This window comes from Chrysemys picta, chromosome 3 (assembly GCF_011386835.1).
Source record: "Chrysemys picta bellii isolate R12L10 chromosome 3, ASM1138683v2, whole genome shotgun sequence".
Lineage (NCBI taxonomy): Eukaryota > Metazoa > Chordata > Testudines > Emydidae > Chrysemys > Chrysemys picta.
The window spans coordinates 66409041-66436319 of NC_088793.1; the positions used below are offsets into that span (position 1 = coordinate 66409041).

At 44.1% G+C, this 27279-nt stretch overlaps 1 protein-coding gene across 2 annotated transcripts in view; it reads right to left on the reverse strand.

The window, feature by feature from the left end:
• Positions 1-27279, reverse strand: part of ME1 (malic enzyme 1) — a 387310-nt gene that overhangs the window by 60795 nt on the left and 299236 nt on the right. For both annotated transcript variants that reach the window (XM_065588152.1, XM_005299590.5), the window contains one exon: positions 10059-10168. In XM_065588152.1, the coding sequence (XP_065444224.1) occupies positions 10059-10168 (110 nt within the window). The remainder of the gene's footprint in view (positions 1-10058; positions 10169-27279) is intronic.

A 27279-nucleotide genomic window follows, 5' to 3' on the forward strand; every position in this document is an offset into this window, starting at 1 on the left:
AGTTCATTCTGGAGTGGGGAAGGTAGCCCCCCTGACTCCAATCCTAAGGAAAGGGGAATTTTAAAGAAAGATGCCCCCCGTTCCTCCTCCATCCTTCAGCAGCATATGCCTAGTTCATGCTGAGTGAGGCTGATGACCCTTTTTTGGCTTAGTCCAATTAAAAATGTATCTATCAACCTCAAGTACAGAATCAGAGAAGCCTGCCTATTAGGAGAGGGTTTTTAGGACTATGTCTATAAAAGGCTATATTGCTGCTTTTTCCCTCTTGAGAGGATAGGAAATATAACACCACCTCCTGCAGGGGGTTCAGTCTAGGTAGTGGTGTAAGGAGCAAAATGAGATCCCAAGGACATGCTCTACAACCTTAAAGGTTTAAAGGTAGTTGCCCTAAGTAAGCATTTAATATTGAGAATTGTACAAAACTTCCTTAACAAATTGAGAGCATTATACTACAGAGACTTGACCTTTTGGCTTGGATGTGCTTATGCACCCACAATATAGCCTTCCTGAGGGAACTCAAGGCTATGTATGTTTCACTAATTTAACATGGTAGTTAAACCATGGACTTTGTACCCACCAGTAGAATAAATTCTATTTACTGACTTCTTTTTGGGGGTACAAATATTCATTTTAAACTTTTCTGGTTCCAAACAGACTTCTTCTATGAGACAGAGACATCCAACAATCCACTACTAGATTAATCAGACATGAGAGCCGTAGGCCTGGTCTACAATAGGAGTTTATCTCTAATTTAACAGCGTTAAACCGAATTAACCCTGCACCCATCCACACAACGAAGCCCTTTACTTCGATATAAAGGTGGCTTTATATAGATATCTGTACTCTTAATATCGATATCTGTACTCCTCCCCGACGAGGGGAGTAACGCTGAAATTGGTATTGCAATTTCGAATTAGGGTTAGTGTGGCTGCAAATCGAAGGTATTGGCCTCCGGGAGCTATCCCACAGTGCACCATTGTGACCGCTCTGGCCCACAATCTGAACTCGGATGCACTGGCCAGGTAGACAGGAAAAGCCCTGAGAACTTTTGAATTTCATTTCCTGTTTGCCCAGCGTGGAGAGCACAGGTGACCACGCAGAGCTCATCAGCACAGGTAACCATGCAGTCTGAGAATCGAAAAAGAGCACCAGCATGGACCGTATGGGAGGTATTGGATCTGATCGCTATATGGGGAGAGGATTCCGTGCTAGCTGAACTACGTTCCAAAAGACGAAATGCCAAAACTTTTGAAAAAATCTCCAAGGGCATGATGGAGAGAGGCCACAATAGGGACTCACTACAGTGCCGTGTGAAAGTTAAGGAGCTCAGACAAGCCTACCAGAAAACCAAAGAAGCAAACGGATAGTCCGGGGCAGACCCGCAGACATGCCGCTTCTACGCTGAGCTGCATGCAATTCTTGGGGGAGCCGCCACCACTACCCCACCTCTGATTGTGGATTCCGAGGCAGGGGTAATCTCAGCCATGCTTGAGGATTGTGTGGATGGGGAAGAGGAGGAGGAGGAGGAGGAGCTCGCAGAGAGCACACAGCACTCCATTCTCTCCAACAGCCAGGATCTTTTTCTCAGCCTGACTGAAGTACCCTCCCAACCCTCCCAAGGCATTATCCCAGACCTTGAAGCCATGGAAGGGACCTCTGGTGAATGTACCTTTGTAAATAAAAAACATGGTTTAAAAGCAAGCGTTTTTTAATGATTAATTTGTCCTGAGGACTTGGGATGCATTCGCGGCCAGTACAGCTACTGGAAAAGTCTGTTAACGTGTCTGGGGATGGAGTGGAAATCCTCCAGGGACATCTCCATGAAACTCTCCTGGAGGTACTCCAAAAGCCTTTCCACAAGGTTTCTGGGCAATGCAGCCTTATTCCTTCCTCCATGGTAGGACACTTGACCACGCCATGTTAGTAGCAAGTAATCTTTGTCATTGCATGACAAAGCCTGGCAGAGTATGGTCCCGGTGTTTGCTGGCATTCAAGCAACATCCGTTCTTTATCTCGCTGTGTTATCCTCAGGAGAATGATATCGTTCATGGTAACCTGGTTGAAATACAGGAATGTAATTAAGGGGACAGAGGTGGCTGTTCCTACTGGGCTGTTTGCCTGTGGCTGAAAAGAAATCCTTCCCTGCAGTTAGCCAAGCGGGGGGAGGGGGGAAGAGGGGGATGATTGGTTCTGAGCTTTTTGCGTTTGGCTGGCAGGGATCTTCCCTGATACCAGCCACGCAGTGGGGGGAGGGGTAAAGCGATCATCCCAGAGAACTGGATCAGGAGGGGGGGGTAGTTTGGTTTCTGCTGCTGCACGTTAACAGGAAAACCGCAGCACTCAATGGGCTTTGCTTGGTATGTGGGAAAGCAGGGTGCTGCTTTTCTGAAGGCTACAGAAGCCGAAAGACAATGGCTTACCGTGGCCGCATGCAAGCCGAATCCTGTTGCCCGGACCTGCATCTGTGCTCTCTAACACCAAAGCCATAGGCACTCAATATTAAGATGTAAAATGCGACCTTGTACCGAAATCACATGTACTATGTAATGTGAATAGTGTTGTTCACTGTGAAAGAGTATAAGCATTGTTCTGTAAAATGTATCTTTTTAAATACTTCTCTCCCTTTTTTCCCTCCCTCCCGCAGCTGCAAATTTTTCAAGCCTCCCTCCTCTGTCCCGAAGGCTATCTCAGATAAGGAGGCGAAAAAAAAGGACGAGAGACTAAATGTTCTCTGAAATCATGGAATCGACCCGCAATGAAAGAGCTCATCTGAATGAGTGGAAGGACACGGTTTCAAAGTACAGGAAAGAGGCCAGTGAACGTGAGGACAGGAGGGACCAATGTGAGGACATGAGGGACCAACGTGAGGAGAGGAGAGATGCTCAAGATGGATCACAGACTGCTGCTGCAGCCCCTGTATAACCACCCTCCCCCCTCACCATGTTCCATAGCCTCCTCACCCAGACATGTAAGAACACGGGGCGGGGGGAGGCTCCATGCACCCTCCCGCTCCACCCCAGTGGACAGCCCAACCAAAAGGATGTCATTACTTTGAACTTTTTTAGTGGCCTTTTCCTTCCCTCCTATCCTCCTCCCAAACCCCACCCGGGCTACCTTGTCACTTCTCTCCCTCTTTTTATAATCAATTAATAAAGAATAAATGATTTTTAAACCATAGTGACTTTATTTCCTTTGAAAGCAAGCTGTGATCGAAGGGGGAGAGTGGGTTGCTTACAGAGAATGAGTCAAGGGGGTGGGTTTTCATCAAGGAGAAACAAACAGAACTTTCACACCGTAGCCTGGCCAGTCATGAAACTGGTTTTCAAAGCTTCTCTGATGTGCAGCGCTTCCTGGTGTGCTCTTCTAATCGCCCTGGTGTCTGGCTGTGCGTAATCAGCAGCCAGGCGATTTGCCTCAGCCTCCCACCCTGCCATAAAGGTCTCCCCCTTACTCTCACAGAGATTGTGGAGCACACAGCAAGCAGGAATAACAATGGGAATATTGGTTTGGCTGAGGTCTGAACGAGTCAGTAACGTGCACCAGCGTCCCTTTAACATCCAAATGCACATTCTACCACCATTCTGCACTTGCTCAGCCTGTAGTTGAAAGCTCCTGACTACTTCCAGGCTGCCTGTGTATGGCTTCATGAGCCATGGCATTAACGGGTAGGCTGGGTCCCCAAGGATAACTATAGTCATTTCAACATCCCCAACAGTTATTTTCTGGTCTGGGAAGTAAATCCCTTGCTGCAGCCGTTTAAACGGAGTAGTGTTCCTGAAGACGCGAGCGTCATGAACCCTTCCCGGCCAGCCCACGTTGATGTTGGTGAAACGTCCCTTGTGATCCACCAGTGCTTGCAGCACCATTGAAAAGTACCCCTTGCGGTTTATATACTGGCTGCCCTGGTGCTCCAGGGCCAAGATAGGGATATGGGTTCCATCTATTGCCCCACCACAGTTAGGGAATCCCATCGCAGCAAAGCCATCCACTATGACCTGCACATTTCCCAGAGTCACTACTTTTGGTAGCAGCAGCTCAGTGATTGCTTTGGCTACTTGCATCACAGCAGCCCCCACAGTAGATTTGCCCACTCCAAGTTGATTCCCGACTGACCGTTAGCTGTCTGGCGTTGCAAGCTTCCACAGGGCTATCGTCACTCGCTTCTCAACTGTGAGGGCTGCTCTCATCTTGGTATTCTGGTGCGTCAGGGTAGGGGAAAGCAAGTCACAAAATTCCATGAAAGTGCCCTTACGCATGCGAAAGATTCACAGCCACTGGGAATCATCCCAGACCTGCAACACTATGCGGTCCCAACAGTCTGTGCTTGTTTCCCGGGCCCAGAATTGGTGTTCCACGGCTAGAACCTGCCCCATTAACAACATGATCTCCAAAGCACCGGGGCCCGTGGTTTGAGAGAATTCTGTGTCCATGTCCATGTCCTCATCACTCTCGTCACCGCGCTGCAGTCGCCGCCTCCTCTTCGCCTGGTTTTTCTGGTCCTGGTTCAGCATAAAGTGCACAAGAATGCGCAAGGTGTTTACAATGTTCATGACTGCTGTCTTGAGCTGAGCGGGCTCCATGCTTGACATGGTATAGCGTCCGCAGTGCAGTGTTCACCCAGGAAAAAAGGTGCGAAACGGTTGTCTGCCGTTGCTTTCATGGAGGGAGGGGTGAGGCTGTACTCAGAACCACCAGCGACAATGTTTTTTGCCCCATCAGGCATTGGGATCTCAACCCAGAATTCCAATGGGCAGGGGAGGCTGCGGAAACTATGGGATAGCTACGGGATAGCTACCCACAGTGCAACGCTCCGGAAGTCGACGCTAGCCTCAGTACATGGATGCACACTGCCGAATTAATGTGCTTAGTGTGGCCGCGTGCACTCAACTTTATACAATCTGTTTCCAAAAATCTGTTTCTGTAAAATCGGAATAATCCCGTAGTGTAGACATACCCATAGTCTCCACTATACCAGAAACACATACGCGTATCACTGCCACTCTCTCATTCCTATCTTTTATCGGATAACATTTTCCTGGAGTGCAATGGAAAAGGTGGGAAAACATATAGTAAGGACTTTGCCAGCTTTACAAAATATCATTCACCACCTCACATCCCAGATCCTGACATCTACAGAGGCCAAGGGGCACTTTATTTACTCTGTACGGATATGAGGAGGTCAATCACCAGCTCACCAAACTGACAATGATAAGTAAAATATTTCTAGATGCAACAACCACTCTGATAAATCAGACCTCCTTCTCATAAGTCTTGGTGTTCATCTCGCTATTGGTGGGCAGCGCACATAGAGATAAGAAACTTTGCTCCACCGAGGACAGTAGAATTTTTCTCTGGTGTTCTTGACAGTTATAAAGAAACTCTATCAGACATTAACTGTCATGACCAGAACTGGTCTATTATCCATGTAAGGAGCAGAGGTACTCTGAGACCTCAATGAATCACTGTGGTAGATACTGTGTTCTCTTTGGTACCCATTCCCTAAATTGAATGGGGTAGATACCTTAAAAAAACTGATTCTCTGCATTCACCAGTTTTGGGAGCGGAGAATATACAATTGGAGCTAGATCTCGGCCAATAGATGAGATTGGGTGAGAAACGGAAGATACACTTGGAATTCCTGGATCGGTATCATAGGTACTAGATCATTGCAGCATGTCTGTGTATAAGATTAGAATTCCTAGTAGGCTCCAATAAGAATTGGATTTGTGTTTCTCTGATACCAGTTGTTTTTCATTATGACCATCTTGATCTTCTGTTAGCATTCTTCTGAGATGAGCTCTTGTGCCTCATAGAAGGATGAATACTCTCTGTACAAATCCCTGATCAGAAAAATTGGCCAGGAAGAGATAAATGAATTTCCTTCTTTCTTGAAGCTAATATTATTGTTACCATGATCCTGGAGAAGGACCCTAGGAGCATATGTAAGATCAAATAGTCAGAGCTGGGAAAAGAAAAAAGCTGCCATCCATCTGCAAAACATAAGAATTCTCTGAGCATGGTAAAACGGAAATACTTTGCAGACAAGACTCCATTATGAATTTATTTAGATGTTTCAAACAGCTCTGTTTATCCCCCAATTCTATAAGGCTAGAAATAGGATGGAGAGTGGGTTGCAGTAGTCCATTCTGAAGTAGATGATGGATGATCCAATTCTGGTTGTGGACTTTCCATTTATTAATTTACTGACACTGGAATGTGACAAAGCTGTTAGAATGAACCTAATCAGGTAGGATGAGGTAGAAAGGAATACAGATGATATGGCAAGTTAAAGCAGTCCATGAAGTGAAACAGGAGAGAATACTTCTTTTCAAGTGATAGCTAGAACAAGTGCAGGGTTAGTAGCTTCCTTTTATTGCCTCTGGGCTATTTGCTCATCTCCTAACCAGCCCTGTTTGGGTCAAATTTGGGATCAAAAGGGCTACCTATAGTTTTGATAAAATGAGGTCACTGGACATTGACCGGAAGAGATACCCTATGGAGCTGTGAAAGAATTTCAGGAACAGTCAGCCTCACCTCAGTCTCTGGAAAAATCATGGAGCAGGTCCTCAAGGAATCAATTCTGAAGCACTTAGTGGAGAGGAAAGTGATCAGGAACAGTCATCATGGATTCACCAAGGGCAAGCCATGCCTGACTAACCTAGTTGCCTTCTATGAGGAGATAACTGACTCTGTGGATGAGAGGAAAGTAGTGGATGTGTTATTTCTTGACTTTAGCAAAGCTTCTGAGACGGTCTCCCACAGTATTCTTGCCGGCAAGTTAAAGAAGTATGGGCTGGATGAATGGACTATAAGGTGGATAGAAAGCTGGCTAGATCGTCGGGCTCAATGGGTAGTGATCAATGGCTCCATGTCTAGTTGGCAGCCGGTTTCAAGCGGAGTGCCCCAAGGGTCGGTCCTGGGGCCGGTTTTGTTCAATATCTTCATTAATGATCTGGAGGATGGCGTGGACTGCACTCTCAGCAAGTTTCTAGATGACACTAAACTGGGAGGAGTGGTAGATACGCTGGAAGGTAGGGATAGGATACAGAGGGACCTAGACAAATTAGAGGATTGAGCCAAAAGAAACCTGATGAGGTTCAACAAGGACAAGTGCAGAGTCCTGCACTTAGGACGGAAGAATCCCATGCACTGCTGCAGACTAGGGACCGAATGGCTAGGTAGCAGTTCTGCAGAAAAGGACCTAGGGGTCACAGTGGACGAGAAGCTGGATATGAGTCAACAGTGTGCTCTTGTTGCCAAGAAGGCTAATGGCATTTTGGGCTGTATAAGTAGGGGCATTGCCAGCAGACTGAGGAACGTGATCGTTCCCCTTTATTCAACATTGGTGAGGCCTCATCTGGAGTACTGTGTCCAGTTTTGGGCCCCACACTACAAGAAGGATGTGGAAAAATTGGAAAAAGTCCAGCAGAGGGCAACAAAAATGATTAGGGGTCTGAAGCACATGACTTATGAGGAGAGGCTGAGGGAACTGGGATTGTTTAGTCTCCAGAAGAGAAGAATGAGGGGGGATTTGATAGCAGCCTTCAACTACCTGAAGGGGGGTTCCAAAGAGGATGGAGCTCGGCTGTTCTCAGTGGTGGCAGATGACAGAACAAGGAGCAATGGTCTCAAGTTGCAGTGGGGGAAGTCCAGGTTGGATATTAGGAAACACTATTTCACTAGGAGGGTGGTGAAGCACTGGAATGCGTTACCTAGGGAGGTGGTGGAGTCTCCTTCCTTGGAGGTTTTTAAGGCCCGGCTTGACAAAGCCCTGGCTGGGATGATTTAGTTGGGAATTGGTCCTGCTTTGAGCAGGGGGTTGGACTAGATGACCTCTTGAAGTCCCTTCCAACCCTGATATTCTAAGATTCTACAGTGTCAGGACCGCAAGTCAATTTTTCTGATAACTATTAATAGCCTCAACTTTCCATAAAGTTTCCCACTATCACTAAGATAGCTGGGAATTGATCTGATCCCAAGGACTAAAGCTCTACATACCTGCATGAAAACAGATTTTAATCCCACTTTTTATTTTTATTTCCAAGAAGAAGCCCCTAGACCATGCAATTTTTAGGTTGAGAGAACCATGTATAATGGGATGTTCACTCCACAAAGATGGAGAAATGGTTAATGTGGGCCCAAGAGGCCAATTAACCACCTACATGCACCTGGCGGGTGGGCCAGACAAAATTAAAGAGGAGTCCCAGTTGGGAGAGGAGGCAGGTGGTTTCTATGAAGGGAAGAAGCTCAGAGTAGAAGTGGGGTGCAGGAAAAGAAGAGAAGAACTATAAGAGTACAGTAGTGGTGGCAGAACACAGGCTGGAGTTTACCCCCTGATCCCAATGGAGAGGGAAGCAGGGGTGAAGGAGTCTCTTTAAGTGGGCCTGAAAGCAGGGCTGCCTGGGGAGCAAGTGGGGGGGCAAGTGGGGCAATTTGCCCCAGGCCCCTGGGGGGACCCAACAAGAATATAGTATTCTATAGTATTGCAACTTTTTTTTATGGAAGGGGCCCCCAAAATTGCTTTGCCTCAGGCCCCCTGAATCCTCTGGGCGGCGCTGCCTGAGAGAAGGCCAACTAACAAGCAGAAGGGTTCAGCGGGTACGCTGCAGTTGAGGATCCAGACTAGGAATAAGACTCCAGGAGGTAACCCCTGAAAGCCAGTGTTCTGTTCTGCTTCTTGCCCAGTTCAGGCAACCACTCCAAATCTTCTTTGCTCTTTTCCTGCCAGGGGTGGGGTGGGGTGACACCACCTTGACTAGGCTGTCAGGGAAACTGAATTCTGTTTACAGAGCTCCCCAATGAGACTCTTGAGGGAGCAGGAGACACAGACCCTTCCTTTTTCCTCTGGCCTTTCTTGGCCAAGCCTTCTGCCTGAAGCCTCCAGGGGCACCAGAAGCTACAAATGCCTCAGAAGGAGAAGGAAAGCTGAGGGGACAATCTCTGCAAAAAAACCCAAACAATCAAATGCAGCCCTGGGATATTGCTGGAAATAAGACACATTATTGTGCCATATCGTTAGTCTAAAAATCTAAAATAAAGCTTAGATTTCTCCTCAGAAAAGCACTGCAGCAGGAAGGCCTGGCTGAGCTGTCAGCTGTTGTGGAGGCAGAAAAAAATGAAGAGAACCTTCAGGAGGCATTCCCATGCTACATGTGACTGAGGTCTGGATTTGCCCCTAAGCTGCAAGCAGGCTGAAGTATCCAGAGTAATGGATCTCTAGACATTAGCACAAAGAAGAATTGAAGTTAAATTGCAAGAGAAGTTATATCACACAGCCTTAACTTTTAAAAAGTTAATGAAATTAATGTCTAGAATTAGATGGAGTTTAGGATGTAAATTAAAAGGGAAAAGGAGAGGAATAAAAATATGTCACTGGAAGCCTGGTGTTCATATCCCCCACAGTACCTGAAGTGGTCTGAAAAAGTTGCATGTGGGGGGTCTATCATCATCACCACCACATGTGCCCGTCCATCTGCTCAGCAATTAATTCTGTCCCTCAATCTCCAAACTGATCTTGTCCCCACCAGTCCCCCCTCAGTTCTGCTCTCAATCTGTTCCCCACATCAGCTCTGCCTCCCCAGCAGCTCCTGGGGTTCTTCACCATCTCTCCCAGGCCTAGGGGGAGTAGCTGCAGTTTGGGGTCCACCCAGGCTGTGTGTTGCAGGGAGCAGGGGAGGGAGCAGACAAGAGCTGTCCATTGCTCAGAGAAGGAGAGCAGGAAGGAGGGAGCAGAGCCACCTTGAGCTGCTGGGTTGTTTCTGTTCCCTCCTCCTCCCTACCTTCCAGTGAGAATGGTGTCAGCTGCTGAGGGGAGGACACAGAGTTCTGACTGCTTCCTGCAGCAGCCATGATCAACTGTGCTTTTCCAGGAGGAAGGATAATAGGGAAAGAAGCCAATCAGAGCGGATTTTGCCCTAAGCAATAGTAAAACTGTGCACTCCACAGCGACGCAATGAACTTTTTAGAAATTAAATTTCCTGGGTTTGCAGCCCATTGCACTTCAAGCACTTCCTATCTTCTAACCACCCAAATAGAGTAGGAAGAGAATATTTTGTTACCTTGAATGTCATCATTGAATGTGCAGTATTTGTTACGATACTTATTCAGGAGGCGGAATGCATTGGCATTAGCAAAATCCTCAAACTGAATAAGGCAATTCATGCCATACCTACAAATACAAAGGAAATGTAAATTTAAAAATAGGAAACAATCCAATATTGCACATATAAAATTGTTAGTCCTTGAAATCAGATTTTGGATAAGAGTATAATAAAGTCATGAGCTTCTGCCCTATATTGTATTATTGTACTCATACACTTTACTTGGAAGAAAGATTTTGGACTATTCACACACCTTACTGGATTATAAATTAACTAACTGTACAGGAAAAAAGGCCTAGGTTGCAGACATTTCTACAGAAACCTTTACGGAATGTGTACCAGTAGTCAAGTAAAGGGAAAAAAAATAGGACTCAGAAGAAAAAAATATATTCTAATGCCATTATGCAAATCAATAGGATGCCCACAGAATATTCTCAGGTTTTCAAAGAGAAATGAGCAGATATTGAGGGAATTTAGACACAAGTGACAAAATGATTAGAAACAAAAAAATAACTACAGAAGCATTCGCTATGGCTCAATAGTTAAAGTTGAGTTTAATTTTATACTTAAAGCAGGGTTTTAACCTCTTTGGTATGTATGAAAAAGCAGCATATCTTATCCAAAGTTGCAGTATCTATTGTTTGAGTGTACAATGAATTTACAGTAAATTAACAAGTAAACAGTTAATTAGTTCATGTTAAAATTAATTCAAAATGCATCATTTCAGGAATTTTAACATCTGTTTCAGTCTTTTCTTTCTTGTGATTGATCTTAAGAATGGAATGACACAGAATCTTCAAGAGTACCATATAGTTAAAATTAATTGAAACCTTCTGCATAGGTTACATTTGGAGAAATTAGGATGTAATTAAACTAAATTATTAATGATTGCTGTAGCTACTTGATATGATTATATAGGGCAGTTCAACAGCTCAGGTAATTCTAAAATAGGGCCAGTGTAACATCAGAGGTAACTTGACCAATTACGATGCCAATTCTATAGCTGTAAGGAATCCATATAAGGGAGACTGGACAGGTATCAAGATGGTAGATTACTTGGCTCAACTCTCACTGTTCTCTAAAGGTTCTGTGCTTGCAAGCCAGCTTGAGCAGTAGTGTTTGCAAGGCTCTTAATAGCATTCATGCCTTGATTCCATTGTGCACCAAAGCAGCACTGCCAGGGAGCACAGCGGGAGCCTTTTAAAAGTACTAATCTGTCTTTTTGCATAGCATCAATCTCTATAATTTCCCTCTACTCCAACAAATCAATTGCATATTAAGGGCCAGATTCACCAGTGTATGTTAGCTGTTTTGTTTTTGTCTGGTATACTGATGAATTTGTCCTTAAACGTTTTTTTTAAGCGATTTTAACATTGATTCAATGTATCTTCAAATCATTAGAAATACTGCATGGTAGCATTCTCTTTGCATTTATTGTTTAGTGATCATGTGTGATATTTGTAATAATTTTTTAAAATTCCCAGACAAAACCAAACCAAAACAAGAACAAAATAAAACAACCCCCCCCCCCCACATTAAGACGCAATTAAGGCTGAGAGTACAATCAATAACTTAAGTGTAAAAAAAACACCATGGGGATAGGGAAACACCAAGAGCTACAAACGTAGGAATTTCAGACTTAAGGCTAACACTAACTCCACCCCCCCCGCCATTTTAAAAGTATGGAAATGCACAGCTAAGACACTTAAACAACCTTAACTCTACCTATAATAACAAGAGGGGAAACGTTTAAAAAAATCTGTCTTTAAAATCATTTTAATCTAATTTGCGATAACACAGACTATAATGCCTTAATCATAATCATATGATTATCAAACGGTATCAGTACCATGCCACTATCTACACTGAACAACAGGAAGGCAAAATCTCAGATCCCCTGTTCAAAAGCACATACCCCAACTGCCTGAGCTAAAGGAGAGTCTTCTTTAGCTGTTAGCAGTATAGACCCAAGATATACAGTCAAGCAGTTCTGATTCCATACAGAAGAGGGAAGTGGTACACATACACACTAGCCCAGTGGTCCCCAACGTGGTGCCTGCGGGCGCCATGGCACCCGCTGGGGCATTTACGTGTGTCCGCCTAGTGCCCAGCAAGGGAGAGAAGCTGTGGCCCCGCACCTGATGGGGACAGAGAACTCAGGCTGCGGGCGCGGTGTTCTCTGTTCCCAGCAGGTGTGGGGCCCACCTAGTGCCCAGCAGGGGAGAGAAGCTGCGGCCCCGCGCCTGCCTGGGACAGAGAACTCCAGGGCTGCAGGCGCCTGTGTTCTCGGTCCCTGGCAGGCACGGGGCCCGCCTAGTGCCCAGCAGGGGAGAGAAGCCAGGGCCCGCGTCTGCTGAGGACAGAGTACTCCGGGGCGGTGGGCGCCGGTGTTCTCTGTCCTCGCAACTTCTCTCTTCTCTCTGGATTCATATATTATGTAACATTAAATATGATATTTTTCGTATTATTTAATGTACAATACAAAATAAGCCTTGAAAAATTGTTGGCGCCCGCCATACTCTTCTGAAAACATGAATGTGCTACTGGCCACAAAAAGGTTGGGGAACCACTTCACTAGCCTGTTCATTACAATATTTAACTCTTGACTAAGGTGTATGTGCAATTTTCCTTCAAAACTCAGGTGTATTAGGCAAACTAAATTGAGCAAAACTGTAAGATAAAAAACAAAAGCAAAGAATTGTTGTAACCATATTTATCTCTATAGAAAACATATATTTACAGCCATATTACAATTAGCCAGAGCAGAAAGGACTCCATTGACAATAATCCCTGCTGAACATACATCTTCAGATTTTATGGGAAATGCTGGAGCTATTTGGAACATTAATTAGAGGCCAATGCTTAAAAGGAAAATCTGTTGGTCAGTAATTTGGTACAGTAAATCATGACTGAATCCTAACAACCACTTCACTATCACCAAGATGGCCTAATGGTTGGATGAGATCAGCTGTTTGATGAAGAACAGCTAGTTGATGCTGAACCAGAAAGACAGAGGTAATGCTGGTGAACAGAGGAAAGTACTTTGAAGAACTTGTAGTCATGGTGCAGCGTCCATTAGTTGAAGATACACAACCACAACTGGTCAATTCAGTCAGTAGTCCAGTAGTACTCTTGGATTTCTTGCTGATGCTGAAATCTCACATAACAAATCTGCAAACAACACTTTTTACCATCTCTGCTTGGCTAGGAAATGCCATCCCATCCTGGCAGATGAAGACCTGGCTTCAGTTATTCATGCCTTCATCATCTCTCTGCTGGATTACGGCAATGCAATATACCTCGGCATGAAGGCTTCAGCACTTAGGAAACTCCAACTAGTTCAGAACTGTCTTCCTCAGCAACAAAGGCTACTGCAAACATATCAAACCTGTCCTCTGCTCTCTACAATGGCTTCCCATAGAATCAAGTTCAAAGTCTCAGTCCTTATCTTTAATGCGCTGCATGGCCTGGGCCCGGGATATCTAAAGATCGTCTAAAGCTTTTGGATGAAGACCATGGTTGACAATTGCGTTCCTCTGGCAAAATGAAACTCTCAAGAATAAGAGTAAAGCTTGTCTGTACAGGAGACAGAATTTTTTTGGGGGGTGGTCAAACTGTACGAAGAATTTGCCAGAAATGAAGGACCATCACAAACCTCACCATCTTCTGCTCCAAATGCAAGATGTATGTATTTAACCTTGCCTTTGCTTACATAAACACGCAGCAACAGGTATATTTATATATTTTTTAAAAACCACACCTTATCAAAACAAGATATTCCACACTGTACATGGTTCTTTGTCTAGGGATAAGATGAGAACACAAACATGTGATAGATGTGTAGTCACGTTGATTAATGCACTACTGGAAGGCACTCAGATACTTCATGATGAGCACAGTACAAAAATGTATATATACACCTCTACCCCGATATAATGCGACCCGATATAACACGAATTCTGATATAACGCGGTAAAGCAGTGCTCCTGGGGGGCGGGGCTGCGCACTCCGGCGGATCAAAGCAAGTTCGATATAACGTGGTTTCATCTATAATGCGATAAGATTTTTTGGCTCCCGAGGACAGCGTTGTATCGAGGTAGAGGTGTATATATAATAGAATAGAGTCCTCTTCAATGGAAGAGCCACGGCAAGGCATTCAGTATATCTATAGAACCTCAAAAATGAAGTTTTCACTGTAGAGTGGTTTCTGATTGATTGCATGTTAATTTTTTCAACTTTTTTTTAGCATTGTCAATGAATTATGGTCACCCAGGAATCTGACTGGTACAGACTCCATTTATTCTAACAAGTGATATAATCAGTGAAGAGACTTTAGATGCAATGTACTTTATACCAGGAAGTTCAGACTAAGACTTTAGTTAGAATAATTTACCATTACCATTGACATCAAAATATTTTTTATATGCTAACAAACATCCACGTTAATATTTTTCTCTACTCATATGTTTCTTTTAAAATAGTCATGCAACAATGGTTCTGTAGTTAACACACTGGGATTGGCTGCGTCCTAAACCTTACTCTGCCACTAACACCTCGTATAACCTTTGTAAGCTACTGCATCCTCACTCATAAAACAGAGATTAAATCCATTAATGTTTATGAGGTGCTTGAACAATATGGTGATGTAGGCCATTGAATATCCTACAATCAAATGATAACTAAGTATTTAGAGATGGGCCAAAGCTGCATGACTCAGATCCAGATCCAAAACTTCCCCAAATGTCAGTGTTACTCAGATCCAGGCTTTTGGCTCAGGCCCTTATAAAGTTGCGTGATAGTCATGAAACTTAGATATACATGCAAACTTCCCCAAAGGTGGAGGTCCTCAGAGTCAGGATTTAGGTTTGAATTAAAAATTTGAAAAAAATCAAATATATTGTAAATTTTGGCATGTCCTTTGGCAAGCCTTTAGTGATTTCTTCGATGTTTGAAATTCCATGAGAGTCTGGAATAAAAAATAAACTAATGAATTGCTCAGAGATTCTCTTTTTATGGTGCTGTATTGGCTCACTAGCTACCTGATCCTGCCCCTTCCAAAGTCAAAAATAAAACCCTGGGAGGCTGAAAATGTAATCTTAGCTGTTTTAGTTATTCAACTGTTTTTTCAGTGTTACAATTCAGCGCTCCCATTGTGACTGTTCTATGGTCTATCAAAGAGCAATCTCAAGTTACTTTTCATTTTATACTCATTTAAAAAAAGATGAACCTAGATTTGAGACAGATGATCTAATTGAGATTCTTTTTCTTTTCAAAATCTTCAGGTCTTGTTTAGAGACTTGGCACTGTGACACTTCTTTTTTGAATACTGAACAGATTGATTGGTCAAGTGGCTGCATAGACTATATCAGAAATAAAAACAGTGAATCAACAGAAATCCTGACTTCCCTCTGGAAATGGTAAATGGCATTATTCTTCATGACACTTTTTCAGCTTCTAAAGGTTTGTATTGTACATTGGCCTCTTAAAATACTGAGAGATCCCAAGTAAGTGAGCCCATATTCTTATAAGCTTATATTCTTATTAGCTGTTAAAGTATAACATCATGGGTACTTAATGAAATGATTTCTATCTTAAACATGGGCAGGAGTCCTGTTATGAAAAGATATTTATAAAATACATTATATAGTAAATCTTTCTATCTAGCTTAAACAATTTGGATCTGTGCTTGTTATGTGTATGTTGTGTTGTTTCCTGAAAAGCACACTCTTTGAACAATTAAAAATTATTGATAATAGAATAATAGCAGTTCTTCCTTTTCTTTGCTAGTCAATAATTTTACTTTGAATGCTTGAAGTGTTAGAAAAAGCTCAGCTTTGAGGTTTTCACTCCATGAATACATGATATAACACAGATTCAAAAAAAGTCAAAGTTTTGTAAGAGTTCTATAAGAGTTATTTAAAGAAAATATAAATATTTGGCTGCACTTCAGTAGTGTGTGGGTTAAAATGAAATGTCAGAATGAAAGGTGCTATATTATAAACATGATTCTTAATAATTACTATTATTAATAGGATCACATTTCCCAAAAAGCTTGAACTGAATTTCTAAATTTGTGCATGAAATATTTTTGTGGGCTAACGTTCAGATTTATGCCTACAAATGGAAACTGCATGTGAGAAGCAGGTACTTAGAGGTTTCCATTTACTTTCACAAATCACTCTCTGCACTTACTATACAAATATCAAGGCAGCATTTTGAAATTTGGTCCATAATTGTTAGAGTTTTTGTTTAAATAGGTTTACTATATGACAAGAATAGGCACAGTGCAAAGGTTCACTGCCAAGATACAACTCCTCCATCCCCAAATAAGGATGGGTAATGGAAACACTACAGTCCATTAGCTGAGTGTGTGTGTGGGGGGGAGGGGAATAAGGGGCTTTTTAGTGATAATTTTAAATGAAATACTTTGTACTAACGTTTCAATTTTATTTACATTTTTGGGTCTAACACAATGTTTCTTAATTCTTCTACAATAAGGCCCTCAATTGAAATAGGTACTTAAGTATGTGAGAATTCCCACTGAAAGCAATAGCACTGATCATGCACTTAAAGTGCCTAGTTCCTTGTTGAATTAAGGCCCAAGTGATTTATAGCAACTGATATTCTTTTCTGAAAAGGATTTTTAATAATACATTTTGCCAGATCTTAAAAATGTCAGATGTGTTTAGCAGTTCAGAACAAGAAATCCTATTTTAATTTGGTTATACTTGTGTTGGTTTCGAACTCTTCTCTTTAAATATAAATGATGCAATTGGATAGTGCAATTAGTCTGAAGCCTGGGGCAGCACATCTGCTCTTTCGAGCAGCTACTTATGGTATAATGAACAGATGGAAACATCTGAACTCCGAGATTTCACCCTGACTGTTAAAATCCAGCACATAATGATTTGTTGGAAGCATCAAACAGAAGTTTTGTGAAGGAAATTCTTCAGGTATTACACAAATTATGGAGTATATTTAATATTTGATGCTCTTAGGAAACACTTCAGCTTAAATAACAGAACTTTGTGGTGGATTTTTTTACTGCATCAAAATGTCAAGACATTCTATTTATTTGCAACACAAATTACATTTTGAAATAAAAAGAGTGTTGTATAATGGTTAGGCCAGATAAATGGAAGAAGTAAACCTCAGTTCTGTTTCCATCACTGTCTTAGCCTCTATTTCTGTAATGCTGTCTGACAAAAAATTCACTGCAACCTCTCCGTATTCAATTTCCCCATGTGTAAAATAGGAATGATAAAATGTAATCACTTTTGTAGTATGTGCTGAAATTCCCTGATATAAATGTGAAGTATAGTACTTATTTGATACACCATACCATTCACAGTTCTAGTTTTACTTAAGTTAGACATTTGAATAAGAACCAAATGGTCTGTTTCAATAATGGGATTTGTTGAAAATGAATTTTTAAGTGGAGCAGGTTTGTTTTTCAGAATTTCAGTGCCAGAAGTACTTGCATTAACTTAATATCTTTTTGAACTAATTTAGACCATCCATACCATAGTTATGATGAAAGAGCTATATTGGACAAAATAATCACATTAGACAAGCACAAAATATAGGGATAAACAACCATGACTACTTAGAAAAAAATAACTAGAGGTAGTTTGGCTACCCATTATATATATTTTACTAGAGTCTTTTCTCTCCTTAGAAAAGACAAGGACAATTTGTTTTGCAAGTTCATTCGTCTCTCTTAGCTTGGAATTCTGTGATTTCATCAGTTCTATGATGGGCCTCACTTAGGCCCTGATCCTATGTGGTGCTGAGTGCTTTCAACTCACACTGAGTATGTCTAACACTGTACCTAACACATGCTTCCCCATCTGAGCAGCTGCCTGTGCTACTCCCAACTACACTGCTATTGTGAGCTAGTAGGTATGCCAACTTTCTAATTGCAGAAAACCGAACCCCTAGCCCCGCCCCTCCCCCAACGCTCTGCTCCTGCCCACCCTTTCTCTGAGGCCCTAACCCCTCCCTCCGTTGTTCGCTCTCCCCCACCCTGGCTCACTTGCTCATTTTCACCAGGCTGGGGCAGGGGGTTGGGGTGAGGGAGTGGGTGAGGGCTCTGGCTGGGGGTGCGGGCTCTGGGGTGTGGGCTGGGGATGAGGGGTTTGGAGTGCAGGAGGGGGTTCTAGGCTGGGGGCAAGGGATTTAGAGTGCGGGGGGGGCTACGAGCTGGGGCAGGGGGTTGGGGCATGGGAGGGGGTGAGGGATGCAGTCAGAGCTTACCTGAGGCGGCTCCCAGGAAACGGCGGCATGTCCCTCTGGTTCCTAGGCAGAGGGGCCAGGGGCCTCCACGCGCTGCCCCCGCCTGCAGGCGCCACCCCCGCAGCTCCCACTGGCTTCAGGTCCCAGCCAATGGGAGCTGCAGACTTGGTGCTCAGGCAGCATGTGGAGCTCCTGTGGCCACCCCCGAGCCAGAGGGACATGCCAGCTGCTTCCCAGGAGCCACACGGACCTGGGCAGGGAGCCTGTCTTAGCTCCACTGTGCCACCAACTGAACTTTTAACGACCCGGGCAGCACCACCGCCAGGGTCCCTTTTCGACCAGGTATTCCGGCAACCCTATTGAGAAGAGCTAGAACGTCTGTCTATCCTAGCTAGGAAGCATGCTCCCAGATGCATTGTAGACATACCCACCAAGTCAAAGTCAAATTAAATTGAGAGTGGCCAGCACTTTGCAGGATTGAGCCGTAAGAGTAGACTGTTGCACTGGTAAGTATTTCCATAGCAGTTCCCCAGTGACCTTTGCTAAATGTTAATGATCACTTCAATTGGGTATGAAAATTCAGCCCTCCAGAATAAAGTGACTACTGCATTGCTGTAGAAATACTTAACAACACATTCCCTTCAAGAAAGATTTACTTCAATGGAGAATTGTTAAATCAGACAAAATCTTGAGGCTGCAGGAAGGAGAGGGGGGAAAGAGTGCTGTAGTTAAGACTATCCTTTTCAAGAAAGAAAATTCCAATGGTCACATGATAGCTTCTAGCTTTTTGCAAAATGCCCCCATACCTGCAGAACAGACTTTGTTTGTTATTAAAATAATTATAATAGTATCCAACATATTATTTAGCCCTTCATTCAGGATGATTCCAAAGTGCTTGATAAATTATATATTGTGCATAAAGGAATCAATCCACCCACTTCCTGGGATGAAACATAGCAGCTGTTTAATAAGACAAGTTTAGGACAGGGAATAATGAATACCTTATCCAAATGCATTTACAGGAAGAATTTTAGGTAGACAGAATGCAATTAAGCAAACTGAAATTTCATCAGGATAGCTGGGCTAACTCTGTGAACTCTTATTCTTGTGACAACTGTCATGATGACTATCCAACCCTAATATTCTATGATGTCATTAACATGTGATTATACGGATTTAAATTTTATGTCTCATTCAAAAGACAAACGTGACTGATTCTCCTGCCTTACACCTTACATAATCATTTACAGCTGTGTAAAACATTATGATATCAGATTTCACCACTCATTAGCATCAGTGGTAGCATTTTGCACCTGCTTCACACTTTGGATAGTCATTTACACCTTTGCAATGTGTAAAGCAGTGGAGAATCAGGCCCAACATCTCTAACACCATTGTATCTCCTACCATTACATTGGTGTTCAGCCTTGAGTCATGAGAGTGCCATCTACTGAATCATCTAAACCACCTCCTCCAGAAGCAAGAGGCCTTGTCCACACAGTAAGCTAAGGTGTGAATTTAAAGCTCACTAGCTTCTCCCCACTAACTCCTTGTGTGGGCACACTTACTAAGGGCTTGTCTACATTACTCGCTAGATCGACAGGCAGCAATCTATCCAGCAATCTATCTTGCATCTAGTCTAGACGCGATAAATCGACCGCCGAGCACTCTCCCGTCGACTCCGATACTCCACCGGAGCGAGCGGCGCTGGGGAGTCGACGGGGAGGCATCAGCTGTTGACTTACCACAGAGAAGACACCGCAGTAAGTAGATCTAAGTACGTTGACTTCAGCTACATTATTCACATAGCTGAAGTTGCATAACTTAGATCAATCCCCTCCCCACCCTCCAGTGTAGACTAGGCCTAAGAGTGCCCTCAAACAATTTAGCTTAGCAAACTTCCGAAGTACATTAAGCAAATGCACACAAAGGCACTATTAAGTCTGGTCTACACTACAAAGTTAGGTCTACGTAAGCTGCCTTGCATCAACTTAGTTGTACATGGGCCTACACTTAAAGTTTTCTCCCACTGATGTAAATGCCCCATTATAATGACATAGTAAAACCACCTCCCCAAGTGGAGCTGGGCTATGGTTAAGGCACGTAGGTCTACACAATGCGACTGTAGACACTGCTTTACCTATGTTGACTCTAACAGTCCTCCAGCTGCTATCCCACAATGACCAACACTGACGGCTTCAGTCACAGTTATTAACTCCACTGCCCAGGGGTCACAGACTGAAAGACCCCCTTTTAAAACCTCGCAAATTTTTGAAATGCCTTTTCCTGATTGTACAGCTGAGTGAGCACACCTAGCCCCTCTCCACTGTTGTGTGCAACTGACCAGCTGACTAAGCTGCCTGTGTGCTCCAGACACGCTCCTGCTTGGAGTAGACAGGAGATATAATTTCCTGGGTCTGTGCGGAGAAGAGGCTATGCAGGCACAGCTCCAGACCAGTTATAGAAACATTGACACCTATAAGCAGATTGTTCAGGGAATGCAGAACAGGTACAACCAGGACCAGCAGCAGTGCCACTTGAAAGTCAAGGAACTGTGGCAGACACACCAGAAGGTCAACAATCAATCGTAATCGCAGACCTGCTGCTTTTACAAAGAGCTGCATGCTCTCCTTGGTGGAGATCTGACAATAACCCCGCATGCCACTGTGGGTATGTCTGAGAAACCTGAGTCATAGGTCCCTGCCTTGAACAGCAAGGAGGAGGAGGTGGACAAGGAAGAGGAGAGGAAGACCGTGGATCAACGGGTCCTGCTGTGCCGCAAGCCACAACCTGTTTTTAGCTCCACTGCAGCGCAGCCAGTCCCTGCAGTCAAGCCTGGGCGAACCCGAAGCGGGAGAAGAACCGCTGGGAAGTATGTAAATAAATTACCCATTACTGTTGTGACTCCTCCAACTTATCGGGACACAGCTAATTTTCATGAATGTACTCATATTAGAAGAAGTAGAGGAACAACTCCTCAGTCCCCTGTAGAGTTAGGTAGGGGGAAGGGCCATATGGAGTAGTTTGTTTATGTACACAAAGGATATCCCTTGAATCCTCCTGAGAGATCACAGTGAAAATCCCATGGAGATACACTGCAACCCTTTCCCAAAAGTTTCTAGGAATGGCAACCTTATTTCTTCTTCTGCTTTCCCAGGCCATTTGGCGAACTTCGGCATGTTCCATTACCTTAAACAAGCTGGTGGTATATGGGCCTGAGTGACTTTGGGATGCCAGCAGCAGCTGTGCTCTCTCTCAAGAGTTAGATATCAGCTAAAATCACCAACATGTGGAAAATGGTGCCATTATTCAGAGCCAGTGACCTATACTCAGTTTCATGCAACCAAGCAATTCCCTTCTTGTTTCCCTCACCCTTGGAGGGTCATACTCACCATGGCTGGTTCTCTGAGTGGTGCCATGCACAAGCACTCTGAAGCAGAAGGGCCAATCAGCTTGGGGTTTTGTTTAACACTGTAGGGGAGCAAGGGAAAGGGGGATTCCTGAATCTTAAGCTTGCTCTCTTTACATACTATACTGACAACAGCATCTCTCTGTGTTTTATCTGTAGCTGCAGCCATTTTGGTCTTGAAGTGCATACCCTCCACACCAGTGAAATGACTGACCCAGATAGATGAAGAGAAAAAAGGACGCAGGAAGACATGTTCTGCAAAATATTGCAAGCCAGTGCTACATCAGACCTTGAACAGAGGGCCTGGAGGGTGAATATTCAGACTGTATGGAGAAGGAAAGAGCAGAGAGGAGAAAGGCCCAGGAGTCCCATCAGGAAAAGGAGAGGGAGATGCACCAGGATATAATGGAGCTTCTCCGTCAGCAAATGCAGATGCTGCAGACTCTTATGGACTTTCAGGTTCAACAATACCGGGCTTGACTGCCACTGCAGTTGGTGGAGAACTGTAGCATAGAGCCTCCATACACTCCCCGCCCTTTCTCCCAGCATTCCCAGGGCCTGCACGCCTACCTCTACCACTCCACACTGGGGGAAAGCATGGACAACCACAGCTTCATATACACTGACCTGTGAGAGGCATGGTTGATGTATGTGTAGCTACAATGAACATCAATGTTCCTTTCCCTTGTTTATCTATTAAGGTTCTGAAATTTTTTGAAGTTATAATGTATTTGCTATTATGTTCTTCAGATTGTTTTTTAGGTGCTGTTTTCATAACTGAATAAATCTCTTATTTTGAAAGTGATTCATCTTTATTAGTTTACAACACATGATGTACAGATCTGTCTCATCTTACTCGGGGGTTCCGTTCCGCGATTAACGCGTAAAGCGAAAACCGCGTATAGCCAAAATTCCATTGAGTTCAATGGTGGGAGAAATCGCCCGCACTACAGGTATAGTATTAAAATTGTTATTTTTCTTTTTTGTTTTTGTTTTTGCCGACCACGTAAAGTTGAAATCGCGCATGTTAAATGTGCGTAAGATGCGACAGACCTGTATAATGCTGCTAGCAGTGAAAGTAATAGTCTTCTTGCACACTCCCACCCATAGGATCAGTGGTAAACAGTATACTGGTCATAAATGTACAGCAAAGCCCCCGACAATCACAATTAATGACAGATGTGCAGCAAGCACCACATAATTCCTAACAGGCCCCACAAATGGCAGCACCAGGTTGAGCAGAGTACACCACGGCACAGTACTGTGGCTTATGGTTAAAGTGTTCTTTTAAAGCCTCCCTAAGATGTTCAGTTCATCACTGAGCTCGTCTGTATCTGGCTGTTCAAACTCAGCAGACTGCCCCTCCACCTCTGCCGTGCAATCCCTCTTGCAAGTTCTCTTCCTTTGCTTCAAAAAAATTATGCAGGACATAACAGACATCTATAACCACTGGCATATTTTTCACACTGAGATCCAATCTGGTGAGCAAACAACACCAGAGCCCTTTCAGCCCCCAAAAGCATATTCAACTCATTCTGCACTTGCTGAGCCTACAGCTGAATCTTTCTTTGGTGCTAGAGACTGGAGCCCTATCAACACCTTTCAAGGATCACTACCTCTGGTGCAAGCCATCCTTGAAGCTGGTATAGATGACTCTAGGATGACCATCTCATAGCCACCCTACATGTTTGTACTCCCATCACCTGCCAGCAAAGGGCACATGGCCAGGGCTTCCCTTTGCCCAAGAAATTCCTGGGCTAATATCACACTGGGGCCATTGGCAGCCAGCATATATTAGAGGAATGCTAATGTATGCCAGAGGAACAGCATAGCACATGGCCATCACGAAACTGGGGGAACACACAGGAGACAAAGTTATTTTTCAAAGTTACTTTTCCAATCTCCTCAGTCACAGCCAAGGATCTGGCCCAATGAAAGAATTATAAACATATCAAAACATTTTTAATTGTATTGGATAGGAATTAGACTTGGGTTGAGATCTAGGTGGAAATATAATAGGGACAATTGGACAAGAGCTTAAAACAATCTTGTCACATGCTTTGTCTGGGGCCCATTTAGATTTTAAGTCCTTTGGAGCAAATACTTGTCTTATATGTCTGTAAAGTGCCTAGCACATTTTAGGCACCATATAAATAACACAGTTACAGGAAAAAATAGCAATACATAAAACAACCTGGCAACATCAATCACACAATCTTTTGTATTTTGGACAGAAACAGAACTGCCTGTTATTATTATTACTACAATTTTTACAGTGAGCTGTGCAAGGGATTCTTCAGACAAAAGGAGACATGGGGTAAAATCCTGGCCCCTCTGAAGTCAATGACAAAACTCCCACTGATTTCAATTGGGCCAGGACTTCACCCAACGTCACAAATTGGACATAATACACAAAAAAGAGCAGCAGAAAATTATGTGGTTAGCTTTGTGCCTGGTACATATCTGGTTTATGCCATATTTTTAATGTGTTTATTTATTTTTTTTACTAGAGCTAGGCAGGAAACTGTTTTCCCATCGGGGGAAAATATCCATGATTTAAAAAAAAATTCCCACCCCAAATTGGCATGAAAAATCAAAACCTCAAAAATGTTTGTGAGCTACCAAACTGAAAACATTTTCAATTCAGGTCAGTTGAAACTTTGTGTGTCAATAATTTTTGAGCATTTCATTTTGATTTTGACAATTTTTGTTCTTTAATTTATTTAAAATATATATATAATTAGCTTAAGTTTCAAAATGATGCAGCAGTACTGGGAGCAGAGTCTGCCTTGGATGGCTCCGGTGCTGGTGTCAGCGCTGATTCCCTTTGGAGCGCCCAGAGACGTTCTCGCTCTTTTTTTGTCCGAGGTTTGAACCCTTTACAGATACAACACTTGTCGCTGATATGGGTCTCGCCCAGGCACCTTAGACAGCTAGTATTAGGCAGGGGTGAAAGTAACTTAATGGACTTACCAGTACGCAGGGCGGCCGGGGTCATGGGCAAGGTGGGGGAGTGGCTCTGGGCCCCCAGAAGGGGCGGGGCCTCTGGCAGAAGGGGATGGGGCCAGAGTCCTCCAGCCAACCCTTCAGTGCTGCCGAGCTTGTGCCACCCGGGGCTCCGGCGGCAATTTAAAGGGCACGGGGCTCCTGCCGCTGGCATGGTAGCAGCAGCGGCGGCGGCCGGTTGCCCCGGGCCCTTTAAATTGTCGCTGGAGCCCTGGGGTGGCACCCCGGGGCTCTGGCGGCAATTAAAAGGGCCAGGGGACTCTGGCTGCTGCCGCTAGCTCTGGGTCCTTTTAAATCGCCAAGTCCCAGGGCAGCTGCCCCTTTTGCCCGCCAACCCCCATCAGCGGCCCTGCCAGTAAGGTCGGCTTTTCTTACCAGTACACTGTACCGTACTGGCTTACTTTCACCTCTGCTATGAGAATTGCTGATGGGCATCATTTTTTTTTACAGTGATTGCAGGGTTTGAAGCCTGGGGATCGGGACATGGGGGAGGTCCGGGACATGGGGGAGGTCCTGGACGATTGTAAAAATATAGTGCCCAACTTTAAAAAAAGAGAAGAAAGAGAACCCGGGGAACTACAGACTGGTCAGCCTCACCTCAGTCCCTGGAAAAATCATGGAGCAGGTCCTCAAGAAAACCATTTTGAAGCACTTGGAGGAGAGGAAGGTGATCAGGAACCATCAACATGGATTCACCAAGCGCAAGTCATGCCTGACCAACTTGATTGCCTTCTATGATGAGATAACTGTCTTTGTGGAAAGCAGTGAACGTGATATATCTTGACTTTAGCAAAGCTTTTGATACTGTCTCCCATAGTATTCTTGCCAGGAAGTTAAAAAAAAAGTATGGATTGGATGAATGGACTATAAAATGGATAGAAAGCTGGATAGATTGTCAGGCTCAACGGGTAGTGATCAACGTCTCGATGTCTAGTTGGCAGCCGGTATCAAGTGGAGTATCTCAGAGGTTGGTCCTGGGGCCGATTTTGTTCAAAATCTTTATTAGTGATCTGGATGATGGGACGGATTGTACCCTCAGCAAGTTCGCAGATGACACTAAGCTGGGGAGAGAGGTAGATACACTGGAGAGTAGGAATACGGTACAGAGTGACCTAGACAAATTGGAGGATTGGGCCAAAAGAAATTTGATGAGGTTCAACAAGGACAAGTGCAGAATCTGGCACTTAGGATGGAAGAATCCCATGCACCGCTACAGGCTGACTGGCTAAACAGCAGTTCTGCAGAAAAGGACCTGGGGATTACAGTGGACAAGAAGCTGGATATGAGTCAACAGTGTGCCCTTGTTGCCAAGAAGGCTAACGGCATATTGGACTGCATTAGTAGGAGCATTGCCAGCAGATTGAGGGAAGTGATTATTCCCCTCTATTCAGCACTGGTGAGGCCACATCTACAGTATTGCATCCAGTTTTGGGCCCCCCACTACAGAAAGGATGTGGACAAATTGGATAGAGTCCAGCAGAGGGCAACAGAAATGATCAGGGGACTGGGGCACATGATTTATGAGGAGAGGCTGAGGGAACTGGGCTTGTTTAGTCTGAAGAAGAGAAGAGTGAGGAGGGATTTGATAGCAGCCTTCAACTACCTGAAGGGGGATTCCAAAGAGGATGGAGTTTGGCTGTTCTCAGTGGTGATAGACAGGAGCGGCGCCAAGGTTTTTGGCACCCTAGGCAGGGGTCCTTCCGCGCTCCCGGTCGTCGTCGTCAATTCTGTGGCGGGGGGGGGGGGAGGGTGTCCTTCTGCGCTCCCGGTCTTCGGGGCACTTCGGCGGTGGGTCCCGGAGCGAGTGAAGGACCCGCCACAGAATTGCCACCGAAGACCGGGGGCGCGGAAGGACCCACTGCTGCCGAATTGCCGCCCCCCCCCAAATCCTGGTGCCCTAGGCAACCGCCTAGGTTGCCTAAATGGAAGCGCCAGCCCTGGTGATAGATGACAGAAGAAGGAGCAATGGTCTCAAGTTGCAGTGGGGGAGGTCTAGGTTGGATATTAGGAAACACCATTTCATTAGGAGAGTGGTGAAGCATTGGAATGGGTTACCTAGAGAAGTGGTGGAATTTCCATCCTTAGAGATTTTTAAGGTCCAGCTTGACAAAGCCCTGGCTGGGATGATTTAGTTGGTGTTGGTCCTGTTTTGAACAGGGGGTTGGACTAGATGACCTCCTAAGGTCTCTTCCAACCCTAATCTTCTATGATTCTATGCTCCTGGAATCAGCTCCTGCAAGCAAACTAATTGTCAGAGTAGCAATATATATATTTAACCAAGGTTATTAGTGGACTACCATGTGTTAAAATGTATCTTTTTGGAGTTAGCTTTTTAATCTTTTCGGAGTTAGCTATGATAACTGAATAAAAATTCTAGAGCAGCAACCTACAGGTTTCCTAACCTCAATCTGTTGTTAGTTGGCCTGAAACTTTAGGGTTTATATCTGTTCTAAAAAAATATTTTCTCTTGCTGTTGCATTAATGTACACTGCATACTGATGCATCATGATGATCACAAGTATTATAATA